The sequence below is a fragment of the Mesitornis unicolor genome, unplaced genomic scaffold, assembly GCF_000695765.1.
Source record: "Mesitornis unicolor isolate BGI_N332 unplaced genomic scaffold, ASM69576v1 Scaffold34213, whole genome shotgun sequence".
Classification (NCBI taxonomy): domain Eukaryota; kingdom Metazoa; phylum Chordata; class Aves; order Mesitornithiformes; family Mesitornithidae; genus Mesitornis; species Mesitornis unicolor.
The window spans coordinates 1-12,010 of record NW_010175916.1 but is presented as its reverse complement, the minus strand read 5'-3'; the positions used below and the strand labels follow the sequence as shown (position 1 = coordinate 12,010).

The following is a 12,010-nucleotide window of genomic DNA, read 5'->3' as shown; positions in this document are numbered from 1 at the left end:
AAAACCCAGAAAACACAAGCAAAGTACCTGACACTACGTAGGCTCAACTTCAGCCATCAGAAAGGAAAAACATTTCCCACAAGCTGTGACTTTGTAACACTCTGAAGTAAATATGTATCTCAAAAAGAAAGGGCTCACCCAGAAGCCACATCAATGTACAAACTTCAAAACAAGAACGTACCGCAGTGAAGACTGTTTCTTGATTGCTAAGTTTTGTTTAGCCTTAATTCCTGACAAGGGAGCTCTGCTTGTCCTGTTGTCCCATTTGTAATCAAATGAGCCCATTAGCTCCTGCAAGGATAGCCATTCCCTGTGGTATAAGCCACTAAAAGGCTTACTGATAGCACAATTCAATTCCAGTCATTTTCATCTTTCAGAAATACTTGCAAAGAATTATTCAGAAAAAGTAGGGGCACAAAGTGAAAGAGAATGACTCTGAGCAAACCTTTCATGTAGCAAAGGACTACTGAATTTAATTTTATAAAACAGAAATACATTAATTACCCAGCTATGTTACTCTAGAGAGAGCAAGCTGCAAAGCTACAGCCGAAAGGAACTTTTTCAAAAAGCTGTATTTTATATGCAATTGAAAAAAGTTTTATTACAAACACTACAACAGATGTTATCTGTACAGGAAATCAATTTGGGCTTGCTTGCTTGTACTGCCCCATAGGTTCCACCTCCCTTTGCTGCACGGGCAGTGATCCTTGGCAGCACAGCACTGATTCACAGCCCCCACGGAGGGGCTGACGGATTCTTAGCAGGGAGTCAGGGCGGCCATGAGGAGCTCCATTTTATACACAAAGTTACGCCCTTCCATTTTGTTCCACTGCACTTCCTTGAACGGCCCCCGCAGATGATTCCACTTGTTGTCCTGCAGCACGTCGCCTTTCGGGAGATCCTTGCACTGACTCCGCGGAAACTGAACCATAACTTTGCTGCCGCTTTCCGGACCGTTACGTACTGCGATGAACAGAGGTTTTTATGAGCATTTTTACACTGTAGGAATTAATAGCACTAAATATCCTTACTCATGGACTCTGTACATTACTCCTACTCAATTCCAAACATGCTGAAAGTAAACGAGGGAAATTACCTTTTTTTTTTAAAGCTTTTCTCTGAATTTTCTCTCTTTCACCTCCCACTTCTCTATGATTTTGTTGCTTTAGCACTACATGTTCTTGGTTAGAGCAAACCCAAGAAACATTTGACAAAAAACCCCCCCACATACACTTTACAAATGCATTTTTCCCCCCCTAATGATGCCAGGAAGGGCAAAGCTTTTTTTGCCGATTCTTACCTTGGATGCAGTCCCCACCATTCTGTAGAAAAAGGTATCAAAAAGATACTGTTTCTAGTGGATTTATCTCAAACAAGAACGAAGTCACTCAGGGTAGCTGATACTTTTAATCACAAAATTCTGCAAGACTGGTAGAGGGGTGGTGGCGTTCTGTAGACTGCGATGGGTTTTTGTGTTTCGATGTTGTGGGAGTGGTGGTGGTTGGTTGTTTTTCAGTAAGAGAGACAACATTTAACTTTCTCCTCACCTACCAAGCTAGCCTTCTACAAGAGATGATTATCAGGCTGATCGAACACAGTTTCACCTTCATAAATTGATGCTGTCTATTCCACCACCACCTCCTTCTCCGCAGTATGGTTGGAAACTGCTTCTGGTTCTGTTTTTCTGCCTCATCTTCCCAGTAAATGCAGTAAGGCTGACTGGACTATAGTTCCTCAGATTCTCCTCCTTGAACATAAGACCTGACATCTGCCTTCATCGAGCCCTCAGGAACCCCTCTTGATCACCATGACCTGTCAAAAATTATCAAGAGTGGCCTTACATCAGCTAGCTCCTTCAGCACTCATGGATACATCCCACCTGGTACCATGAACTTGTGTATGTCTTGCTTTTACCAAGGTTCTCCAACTTGAACCTCCTCTACTGAGGGTAACTTATTAGCTCCAAAATTCCCCATGAGCCTCAGGGACCTGGGATTCCTGAAGGCCAGTCTTAAGACCAAAGCAAAGAAGGCATCGAGTACCTTGGCCTTCTCTGTCCTGTGCCATCAGGTCATCTCCTCATTTAACAGCAGGCTCACATTTTCCCTAGTCTTTCTTTTGCTGCTGACCTATCTGTTGAAGCTCTTCTTGTTGCACTGTACATCCCTCACCAGATTTAACACCAGATGAGCTTTAGGCTTCCTATTCTCAGCAACGCATGCTTGGACAGTCTATCTTCTTTCCAGGTCAACTGATCCTGCTTATCCCTTACAGCTTCCTTTTATGTCATGAGTTTAGTCATGAGCTCTGTTCACCCACACGGATTTTCTATCACTTTTGCACAATTTCCTGCACATAGGAATGACCATTCTTGAGCTTGAAATAAGTGATCCTTGAAAAAACAACCAACCAGCTCTCTTGGACCCCTCTTCTCACAGGATGGTGTCCACAGAATTCTTCAAAGAAGTTCCTTGAAGACACCAAACTCTGTTCTCATTAAATCCAGAGTTGTGATCCTGTTGTTTGCCTTGCTCCCTTCTCTCAGGATCAAGGTGGTTTATGTGATCTATTTTTTCTATGCTAATTCTAAGAGATATTTTCAAGCCTGTGTAAAATAAATCAGATTTACATTCAGCGGTTTACTGGGCAAAGCATTGATTCTGTTTAGGTGTCAATTCCATACACAAAAGTGACTGTTTCTAGAATATTTTGCTATAAATTGACATTATTCTGTAAGTCTAGAGACTATCTCAGAAAGAGACTTAAGAAAACCTGTAGAATTACCTCCAGAATTTTAAGATTTTAAAACACTACCTGAAATGGCATAGTCTCCATTTGGTGATGCTACGGTAATTGCCGATGCATTGCCAATACTCTCCACGGGTCCCAGACCAACGTGATTACTGAAACTCAACACATGCCACCCCATAACTTTCGCAAGCTGCTGAACTGCATGTACTTGATGCTGTGACATCTGAAAGATAAGAGGTACATATTCTGTTCAGTACTTGCACACCACAGAAAGAACTGCTCAGTAGTTTTAAAACTTCTTTGTTTTCTGCTGTACAGTATTTATAAAAATGACTTTGACTTTCAAGTTCTCTAGTTTCAGAGGAACTTTTTTTAATGTATATGCTACGTTAGTGCTAGTAGAGCTTTGTGCTATTTGGACTAGTTCCTCTGCAGACAGAGAAGACCACTGTAATAAGCACACCACGCAGGTAGGTGAATGTTTCACAGAAACATGGGCTTCCTGTGTTTTACTTAAGTATTGCTTTCAATTTACAAAAACCGTTATTTAGGTCTCAAGAAATAATTCAGTTGATAGAAACAGGATTCTGAAATAGTCCTCTCTTTGATTGGAAATAAGACCTCTGCTACAAACCATACAAAATCTTTGAGATAATTATAATTGCAAACTCAGGGGAAAAAGAAGTTGAGGTTCTCAGACACATTATTATCTCCATTAATGTCCAATGTAAGCATTGAGCTTTAACAGCTCAGAAGTTTAAATGCTAATGTTTTTCTGTATCACAGCTTAACACTTGCAACAAGTACCTAGCACCGTTCAGCAGTTCTGTGAGCAAGTCTGAAAACACTTGACCAAAAAGATACCCTCAGCAGAATCTGTTACAACTTGTTTTCTGTGTCATGGAGTTTCATGTAACTGCAACAAGCCAAGCACTGTTATTAAGGACCTGTATTTTGACTGTTTATAATGCATAGTAGGGAGAGACACTTCTGAATAAAACCAGCAGCTTGCTCTAAGCAGTTAACAAAACAAAGTTCATTCAAATATCAGCCAATTTAGTAATAGCTGATGCAAAGTGAACATTAACAAGACAACCTTGAAACAACAGTAATTGTGGGCTCATTAAGATCTCTGCTCTAGATAGGTCTTGGTTACAGTAAGTTTCATATATTTCATAGACCTTATTGTCTGCTATGACTTTCAGTGACTTGTTCTGAAGTAAGCAGAACACGTGCTCCCTCTTCTTAGTGCTCCCATAATGAGTACTATAGAGAAATGTACTTTAAACAGGAGGGGAAAAAAAACTATTATTACTACTGACCTTAGCAAAATTTGGCATTATGTTTTAGCAACAGTTGCTGAAGTCACTATACAAACATACTGAAAAATTCAGTCATCTGCCTTCCTATTTTCACTGTCTTTATTTGAAGTTTTCTAACATTTTCTACATAAAGGTGAGATTCTAACTTCTTCTGTTTCCCAAACACTAAAAGAAAGGGAAGAATAATGCATATGAGTCTACCTGAGATAAAAGGAAATCCTGCAGTTCTTGCTCTTGATGGGACAACGTAATAACTCTTCCATCTCTATGCACAACTCTGATCTGTTCAACTCCAATGTTCAGTTGTAGTTGAATGGACCTTTGAAGATAAGATGCACATTTATTCTAAATGTATTAGAATACTTAAGAAAACAGGAAACAACGAACACAGAATCCTCCACAATTTATTGGCAAAAACTCCAAGATGAGGATGGTGCACAGGCTGTGGAATACAACAGCAACTCCAAACACTTCACTCATTGTGACAGCTCCCTCTGTACCACAGGGGACATATTCTGTGGCCTGTTCCCAGACCTAGTCCACTGCTTGTTCAGGTCAAGGAGCCTCTTGAGGTGCCTCACAGCTCCCTGCCTCCCACTGTACCCAAGTTTCCTTCCAGAGGCGCAGGGGAAAATGATGTAACACTCGGGCCTGTCCTGTCCTACCATCCTGGGGAGCATCTGAACTCTGGAACCAAGACTGTAAACTGCACCAATGACCGCAGTCTGCTCCTCACTTGGACACAGTCAGAGAATACTGCTCAAAATGGAAAAAACAATTGGTTCATCTCCTGTCAACACATTAGTTAATTCCCTGCTGGTCAGCATGCAGACATTTGTTTCTGGAACATGAAATCTCGTATTTCGATGACAACGTGCATAACTAATAGCATGAATTACATGAATTCCACATTTCAGTACCTATGCAACCAAGGCAGGACTGAGCACTGACTAGCTCTCCATGACCAAAGATAGCTTATATTCAACCATGTCTATCCAAAGTAAATCCCCCCCTTAACCAGCCACTTTCACCTTCAATTCCTTTCTTTGAAAGGAAACTGTGCTAGTTAACTAGTCACTAATTTCTTCATTAAAAAGTGTTAAATGGGTGAAGAATTTTCTTACTGTGGCTGTTCTCCCTCCCTCCCCCTCCAACTCAGAAAAACAAACACTGGCACACACATAATGGGCTCCTGCTTGTCTGTCTGAAGAGAATCTAAACCTGTAAAACACAACTTGACTACACTCTGCCATTGTTGCATGCTTCTACAACTAGAAAGATACATGCATTTTCATACTCACTTGCATATCTGTTCATATCCTTGAGACGTTATTAGAACTTTAACACTGGATTCATAAACATCATTTATATTGGACCAGTGAGCCTGAATCTGAGGATCCTCAATACGACTAGCCAGACTGTCAATGGTTCGAGCAGTTCTAGAAGATAAAGACATATTCCATCCACAATAATCTAGACAGTTTGTTAAAGAAATGAGTAGGTTATTATTCTGGGTGGGTTTTTTGTGGCACACACACACAAAAAAAACCCCAAAAAACAAACAAACAAAACCAAACCAAAACCCAAAACAGGCAAATTTAGCAGAACCATGTGATCAAAGTTCTACTTCAGCACCATTCTGGTGCTAATGAAGCACACTTGTTTACTCTGTATGTTTCACAAGCATTCTGCAGAAGTACTGAAGTGGTATTATGCAGTATTGGCTACTGCACAGAAAAGAATACTAAAAAAGATTTATGCAGTTTAAGAAAAGTAGGGACATCTATCAGCAGCCTACATCATAACTGTCCCAGAGACCTCAAAGAAATCTGATTTTTCTCTTTTGTTTTTTAATAGCTGAGTGTTATTGGTTCTGAGTACTTAAATAAAAATAAAGACTATTAACAGTAAAGGAAGAAGTAGCTCATTTTAAGAACACTGAAAAAAGATCAACTGTATTCTACATAATGGTACATTTTATTGTAACTTTAATGCATAGCTTGTGACCTACCTGCGCCTCAAAAAGATATGTTTTGCCTGCTTTATTATCTTTTCCAGAAGTCCTTCATTTGACTGTAAAGAACTGATATCATTTTTATCAAAAGCCTGGGGACCTGCAAGTCTCATTCTTTTAGGCCCAAAAGGCGCACTTGCGGGATGTGGCATCACTGTTGAGCTGAGGGTTTGTTTGTGACACTGCAACAAACAACAGATGTTATAAAAGCAAGTGACCACAACTTATCTGCAAGAAATAATATGTATACTACAATATGCTGCTTCACATCGGTTTTTTAAAGTGTACATACTTTCTAAAAGTGCAACTTTTTTACTCTATAAACTTGACAGCACCTTAAAGCCAGCTTTACACTCATACTTTGCCTCTCCTGTTTATGAAGGTCTTTTAAACATTATGGAAAGTGATTTTTTAAAAAAAAGGTGCCAGCTAACCAGAATTAGGTAGAATGGCAGTAGCTCCTACTGTTAAATCTACCCTGTATACGTTACTGGAGACAGACAGAATGGTCCAACAAAAATAAAGGAAGCATTTTAGAGAGAAAAGACTGAAGTACAAAAAGATTTAGCAAAGTCAAGAAAGGAAATTCACAACAGAACTGAACACTGAGCCAAAGCTTTGTGTCGTGGTTTAGGGCTGGGCAGGCCACTAAATCCTGAACAGACGCACTCTATTAACCCCTCTCCCCTCCCCAGAAGGGAAAAGAGAATAAGAAAGAGACTTTACAGTTTGGAAATTAGTGCTATTTAGCTCAAACCAGGACACTTTGTGAAACCTAGTGCAGTGTTTCCACACAACAGCATGACCTGCAGAGCTGCACTCTAAGGAGATGAAGACTCTGGAACACAGTCTTACAAGTGCTTAGATACCTAAAATTGTACTCTTTTCTGAAGAGACGCAATCTCAACTTTCTACCCTAGATCCTTCTGCTACATTATCCAAGAATCCAAAAGACCGAAAAAGAGAAGTGAACCTCAAAATAAGCAAAATTGTTATTGTAATTGATTGGGTTTTTTTCAAGGGAGTACAGTCTGAACAGATGCTCACTTAAAGTACTTGACAAGCGTTAAGTAGACACAATGAAAAAAGGGAGAGGGATGAGCTGTACTGGAAAAATCTTACATGGCTTTTCTGAAGTGAGCAGCCAGGCCTGAGGTTCAGTAAAGAACCAGCATTCTAGGAAAGCATTAAATGAACTCCCCGACTACCCATGCAAACCAAACCTCAACGGTTTGCTGCCTTACGCAGATGGCGAGTGACCTCTAGTGGCCCTCTCTTGTTACAACACCACCGCACACCAAGTCTGAACAAAAGCTCAAAAACTCTTCAGTACTTGACCCTCATGTGCATTACCTCTCTGATAAGCTGATGCAAATTATGTTCCAGAACATAAAGATGATCCTCTGGATTCTGTTTTTCAGAAGCAGATTTTTGTGATTTTTTGTCACTGGAAGAGTGACACAGAGAAATAGACAACTGCAAACCTGTACAAAGCAGATTTTTTAAAAATTACAATGAGGAAACACAATTTTCAAGCAGGCTACTGAGAACTGCTTCTCTTCACGTGTTAGTAGTTTTACAACCACTATTCACTGTGTCAGAGAAAAATCAAAGCATGATGTTGGAGAGCACAGCACCAACGGCAAGTAAATTACAGTTCTGTACCCCTTGTAAGAACAGAGGATTTATCAGCTGACTTTGAGCCATCTTTATGCTGTTTAATTAACCTTGCTGAAGAGTATTAGCCTCCATTCTGTTGAAGACTCCAAGTCTTAAATTGCCTGCAATGACTTAAACACAGCTCCAAACTGCAATGTGCACATGGCATTACAGCTGACAGCTTTAAGTGCTACTGACAAAAAACAATCACAAAGAAAAACAATCCAAATCAACATAATAAAAGTAAATTAGAAATTAAAGTGCATTAGTTGAATGTTTCTATTATTAGCAAGCAAAATTCAAATTCCAGGAAATTCTGGTTTTCAAAACCTTAGAAAAACAAGGAGATTACCTTTTTTTTTTATGAACAGAGTGTTAAAAGGTCACATCAATCAGAATTTCAGTTTGTGTTTAAGCAAATAATTGTAGGTTAAGAAGTCTTTAAAAGTTCCCTACCAGGGAAAGGCTGGGAGATTATCTGATTTTTCACAACAATGTGAGGAATCTGTGATTTAATTTGAACAGCTTCTCGTGACAGCTGGGCAAAAATTTCTTTACATAAAAGAACATTCTGTGCAGTTTCCAACTTTGTCTGCCAGTGTGGAGAACCTGAAAAATATGAACAAACATTTCCAGAAGAAAAGAGTGAAGAGAAGCTACAAAGGTAGCTTCAGATACCAGATACTGTGCAGTAGCTAAGAGTAATTGTTAAGATAAGGTGATCAGTATCTTCCACCCAAATTGAGTTTTCCAGAATTTTATCTCAGTTAAGCACTTTAAGGCAGCACTAGTGCATTTTACTTCTATTTTTCATATATGTATATTGTAACTGCAAATCCCTTCTGGAACTGTCCGTTACATTCCCAGGCCTTTTGTGAACTCGGCTTACAAACTCGTGCTTCTTAAATTGCAATTTACTTTCAATAGTGCTTCTAGCTTTATTACATTCACTCTACAATGAGCCACCAAACATTGTTAAATTCATGTACATGCTTTCACAGGATTTATAGGCCCAAAATTCTCGGAAGATTATGGTCTGAGTAAGTACACAAGCGCTATACTGTAACTTTGAGTACCATATGAAACATTTACTTAATACAACACCCTGTCTATGTTCAAGACAGCACCAAGGCATCTGTGTCATAGGTCACTGTGAAATAAAATTCTGCCAGTTTGTTTTAATCCTAAAGAGTTAAGAATGAATTTTTAATCCCAAAGGTTTACACCTTCAGATACTGCCACCTATCAAATGAATCAAGCTACTACTGCCAGCTGAGCTGTTGGTAATTAGTGCACATGCTGCCAGCATCCTTTCTGATTCAGAGAAAATATGAGTCACAGAAACAAATGTTGCATTTTGGGCAAAGTTAAGGGTGAACACACGTTTAGTCCAGTTGAGCCACAATACCATGATTCACTTTTGGTTATGTGCTCAAACTCCTAATGACTAACAAAAGGTGCTCCCAAATACCTACAATACAATCCTAGTAACTGCATTTCAAAAACTGAGTATATGAGAAACTGAAGGAGTACACTTTGAAAGTATCGTCTTTCCAAAGCCCAAGCAACACATACACAAAAAATTTCGGTTTAAGTAACAATATTCTTGTTCACTCTTCTTTCAAGCTAGAATTTTCCAATAAACACCAGATGCAAAGCCATTTCTTGAAAGTGCACTCAGAAAACAACATATAGGTAGCTATACCTGGTTTTGTTTTTGGCATGGGTCTTCTAAAAAGATTGACTGTCCCAAGGTCACCAATGTCTGGAGCTTGTTTCTGAATGGAAACCTAGGCAAAAAGAGAACATTATTTGATGTTTGTTCTTTGCTGCAAGCATGCAAATAACAAAACAAACCCCATGCTATATTATTAAAGTTTCTCTGGCAAACCTTTATGTAGGCTGAGCCTTCTAAATCACTTGGAATTTGAACATCCAAAGGACAGTAATCCTCAGGTATCTTTTTATCCAGGTCAATGTCAGTGTTCTTTATCACCTCAAATGTACCGTGATGAAGAAAAAGGGAGCCTAAGAAAAGAAGGACAAAGACATACATACTACATCTAAAGCATCTTCTGCAAATAATGAGGCTTATACCTCCATTTTGAAGGAATTTTGAAAGAATATTTCAAAATATTTTAAACGTATTTTGAAAGATTCTGTATTTCTAAGTCTTCAAATCTCCACAGTTGCACTCTACTCAAATTTTTTTATGGATCCTTAAAAAAAACACAGGTAAATTAGAAGGCTCATTTCAGCACATTAGCATCTAAGTCCTTCAGTGCGTGATATGAAGTATTTTACAGTAAGTTAGCAAATAGTATTTAATAATTACGGGAGAACATGAACAGTGTTTAAAAATGGTGTCAGCAGAGGCAGGGAATGAGGAAAAAACATATTTGGTTCAAACAAGACAAAAAATTAACTGCTCTAAGTTTTGCAAGCAAGTAGCTTGAAGTGCAACACCCTTACTGATTTGAAGGAACGCTGATGACATTTGCTTGCAGTCTTAAAGCTATGACAATGTTCTGTCTGTAAAAAACCAACTGGACAGCCTGTCATTCAGGTGGGACTGATAAAGGCAGATGCCTACACCTGTCCTACTACATCCCTTCTACATCCAGAGCACAGCTCATATAGTTTAGGATAAATAATCTAAAAAGAGACATACCCTTGGTTACAGCTACAGCTTCTTCATGAACACGAGAGAAACCACCCTAAATTTGATGATGATGATAACTGGAGCCCAACATAACCAGTTTATATACCCGATTTGTATCTACATCTGAAGTTTGACAAGATTCTGTACTCACTCCTTCACTCCATAATTAGCTCTAGAACTCTGGGCTGGTTACTCTCTCTTACTGTACTCCATGAAATAATGCATATTATGCAGTATCATTTCTCACAAACGTAGGACTGATAGGTATAATGTATGTGTCTTCACTCAGAGAAAAAAGCAAGATGCTCCTCAATCTTCTAAAAAAGTTTTACAGATCAAATATAGATAAAGGTAAGGATTTACAAGGTCTATCTGCCAAATGATCAACTACGTTGTCAGTACAGAATTGCCTCTGTAAAGGAATCTTTACTATCATCCTACACAGCCAGCTTTTAAAATCACTTTCTAGGTTGAGGATGGCAGGATATTTTCCCTAATAATAAACCAAGTTTCCTCTTTTTAGAATTCTGCCTCATAATGATAATATTATTATCCAATATTGTTATTAAAAAATTCTACTTTTTCAGTTACAAAAAAAAATTCTTAGAATATAAACATCCATTCTTGAGAAACACAAAAGACCCTATTGTTTACCTGCGCTTCTGTAGCTCAGATCGCCGATAATTTTGTCTCCCACTTTTCTCAGCTTCCAGTGTTGTCTCAGTCTTAGCAGTTCGGAGTTAAAGTCTCTCTGACGTTTATTTTCCTGGTTTTCTGCAACCGATTTGGATAATCTTTCTGCACCTTTCAACAGGATTTGAGCTGCTCCAGCTAATGACTTCTTCTTTGAAATCAACTGTAGAAACTGAGGATTCTAGCAACAAATAGAGAAAAACTTCTTGTACCTTAACTCTCCAAATATTATTAATGGAATTAACTGACAGTGGCTGATAACTTAGTTTTCTTGGATGTTCAGAAATTTAATAAGAGTAACTTTCATGACAATATTATATAGTCACAAGTAGCATCTCGACTTACAGCTTCAGCTAACAGGCCTTCGAAATCAGCTTCACCACCCAGTCTCAGCCATTCCCTGACTCATAAAGCACTGTACCAGCACATCGCAAGGAACTTCTTACTAAATCTTGTACATATCTTACATGAAAAATACCCATGAAATAAGATCTTCAGTGTCAAGTTATAAAAACTACACACCTAGGTACAATATACCTGTTTTGGAGGAAGGGGATCCTGTACAACTGGATCTAGAGTCATGAACTTTTTATCCTTGACAATACTAAGAACATCATACAACACACACATCTCAGTCAAGGCGCTTCTTAGGTTGTTCCTCACTGAATCCCAAGGCCAGAGGGATGGCTGAAACTTCACCAACCCTAAAAAAAAACAAAAAAAAGGAATGCAAAACAAAAGACTGTAAAAAGATACACGGTAAGGCTCATTCTTAAACCACAGAGAGATTGTAACAGGATGAAGTACAACATGGCAGCATATCCTTTTCCCCTCTGCCACTGTAATTTGCTGGGACTCGGTGACGAATATCCCGACCTGATCCACGGGGGAAGACAAGCCAGGCCCAAG

At 38.9% G+C, this 12,010-nt stretch overlaps 1 protein-coding gene across 1 annotated transcript; it reads right to left on the bottom strand.

Moving 5' to 3' along the window:
* Positions 1–294: 294 nt before the first annotated feature.
* MED17 (mediator complex subunit 17) lies at positions 295–11,801 on the bottom strand. Its single transcript, XM_010181587.1, has 11 exons — positions 11,639–11,801; positions 11,063–11,282; positions 9,638–9,774; positions 9,452–9,536; positions 8,203–8,355; positions 7,441–7,571; positions 6,085–6,269; positions 5,375–5,512; positions 4,275–4,392; positions 2,815–2,974; positions 295–963 (listed from the first exon to the last, which is right to left on the bottom strand). The coding sequence occupies exons 1-11, from the start codon at positions 11,729–11,731 to the stop codon at positions 758–760; spliced, it is 1,626 nt and encodes a 541-aa protein (XP_010179889.1). The 5' UTR covers positions 11,732–11,801; the 3' UTR covers positions 295–757.
* Between the last annotated feature and the right edge of the window lie 209 nt (positions 11,802–12,010).

Excerpts from the sequence above, each read along its gene's own strand:
- MED17 (XM_010181587.1), bottom strand. The coding sequence starts at position 11,731 with ATGTGTGTGTTGTATGATGTTCTTAGTATTGTCAAGGATAAAAAGTTC. Across the intron at positions 6,270-7,440 it reads TGCATCAGCTTATCAGAGAG|TGTCACAAACAAACCCTCAG; the intron begins GTAATGCACATG and ends TGTTTGTTGCAG. Across the intron at positions 964-2,814 it reads TGGAGACTATGCCATTTCAG|TACGTAACGGTCCGGAAAGC; the intron begins GTAGTGTTTTAA and ends TGTTCATCGCAG.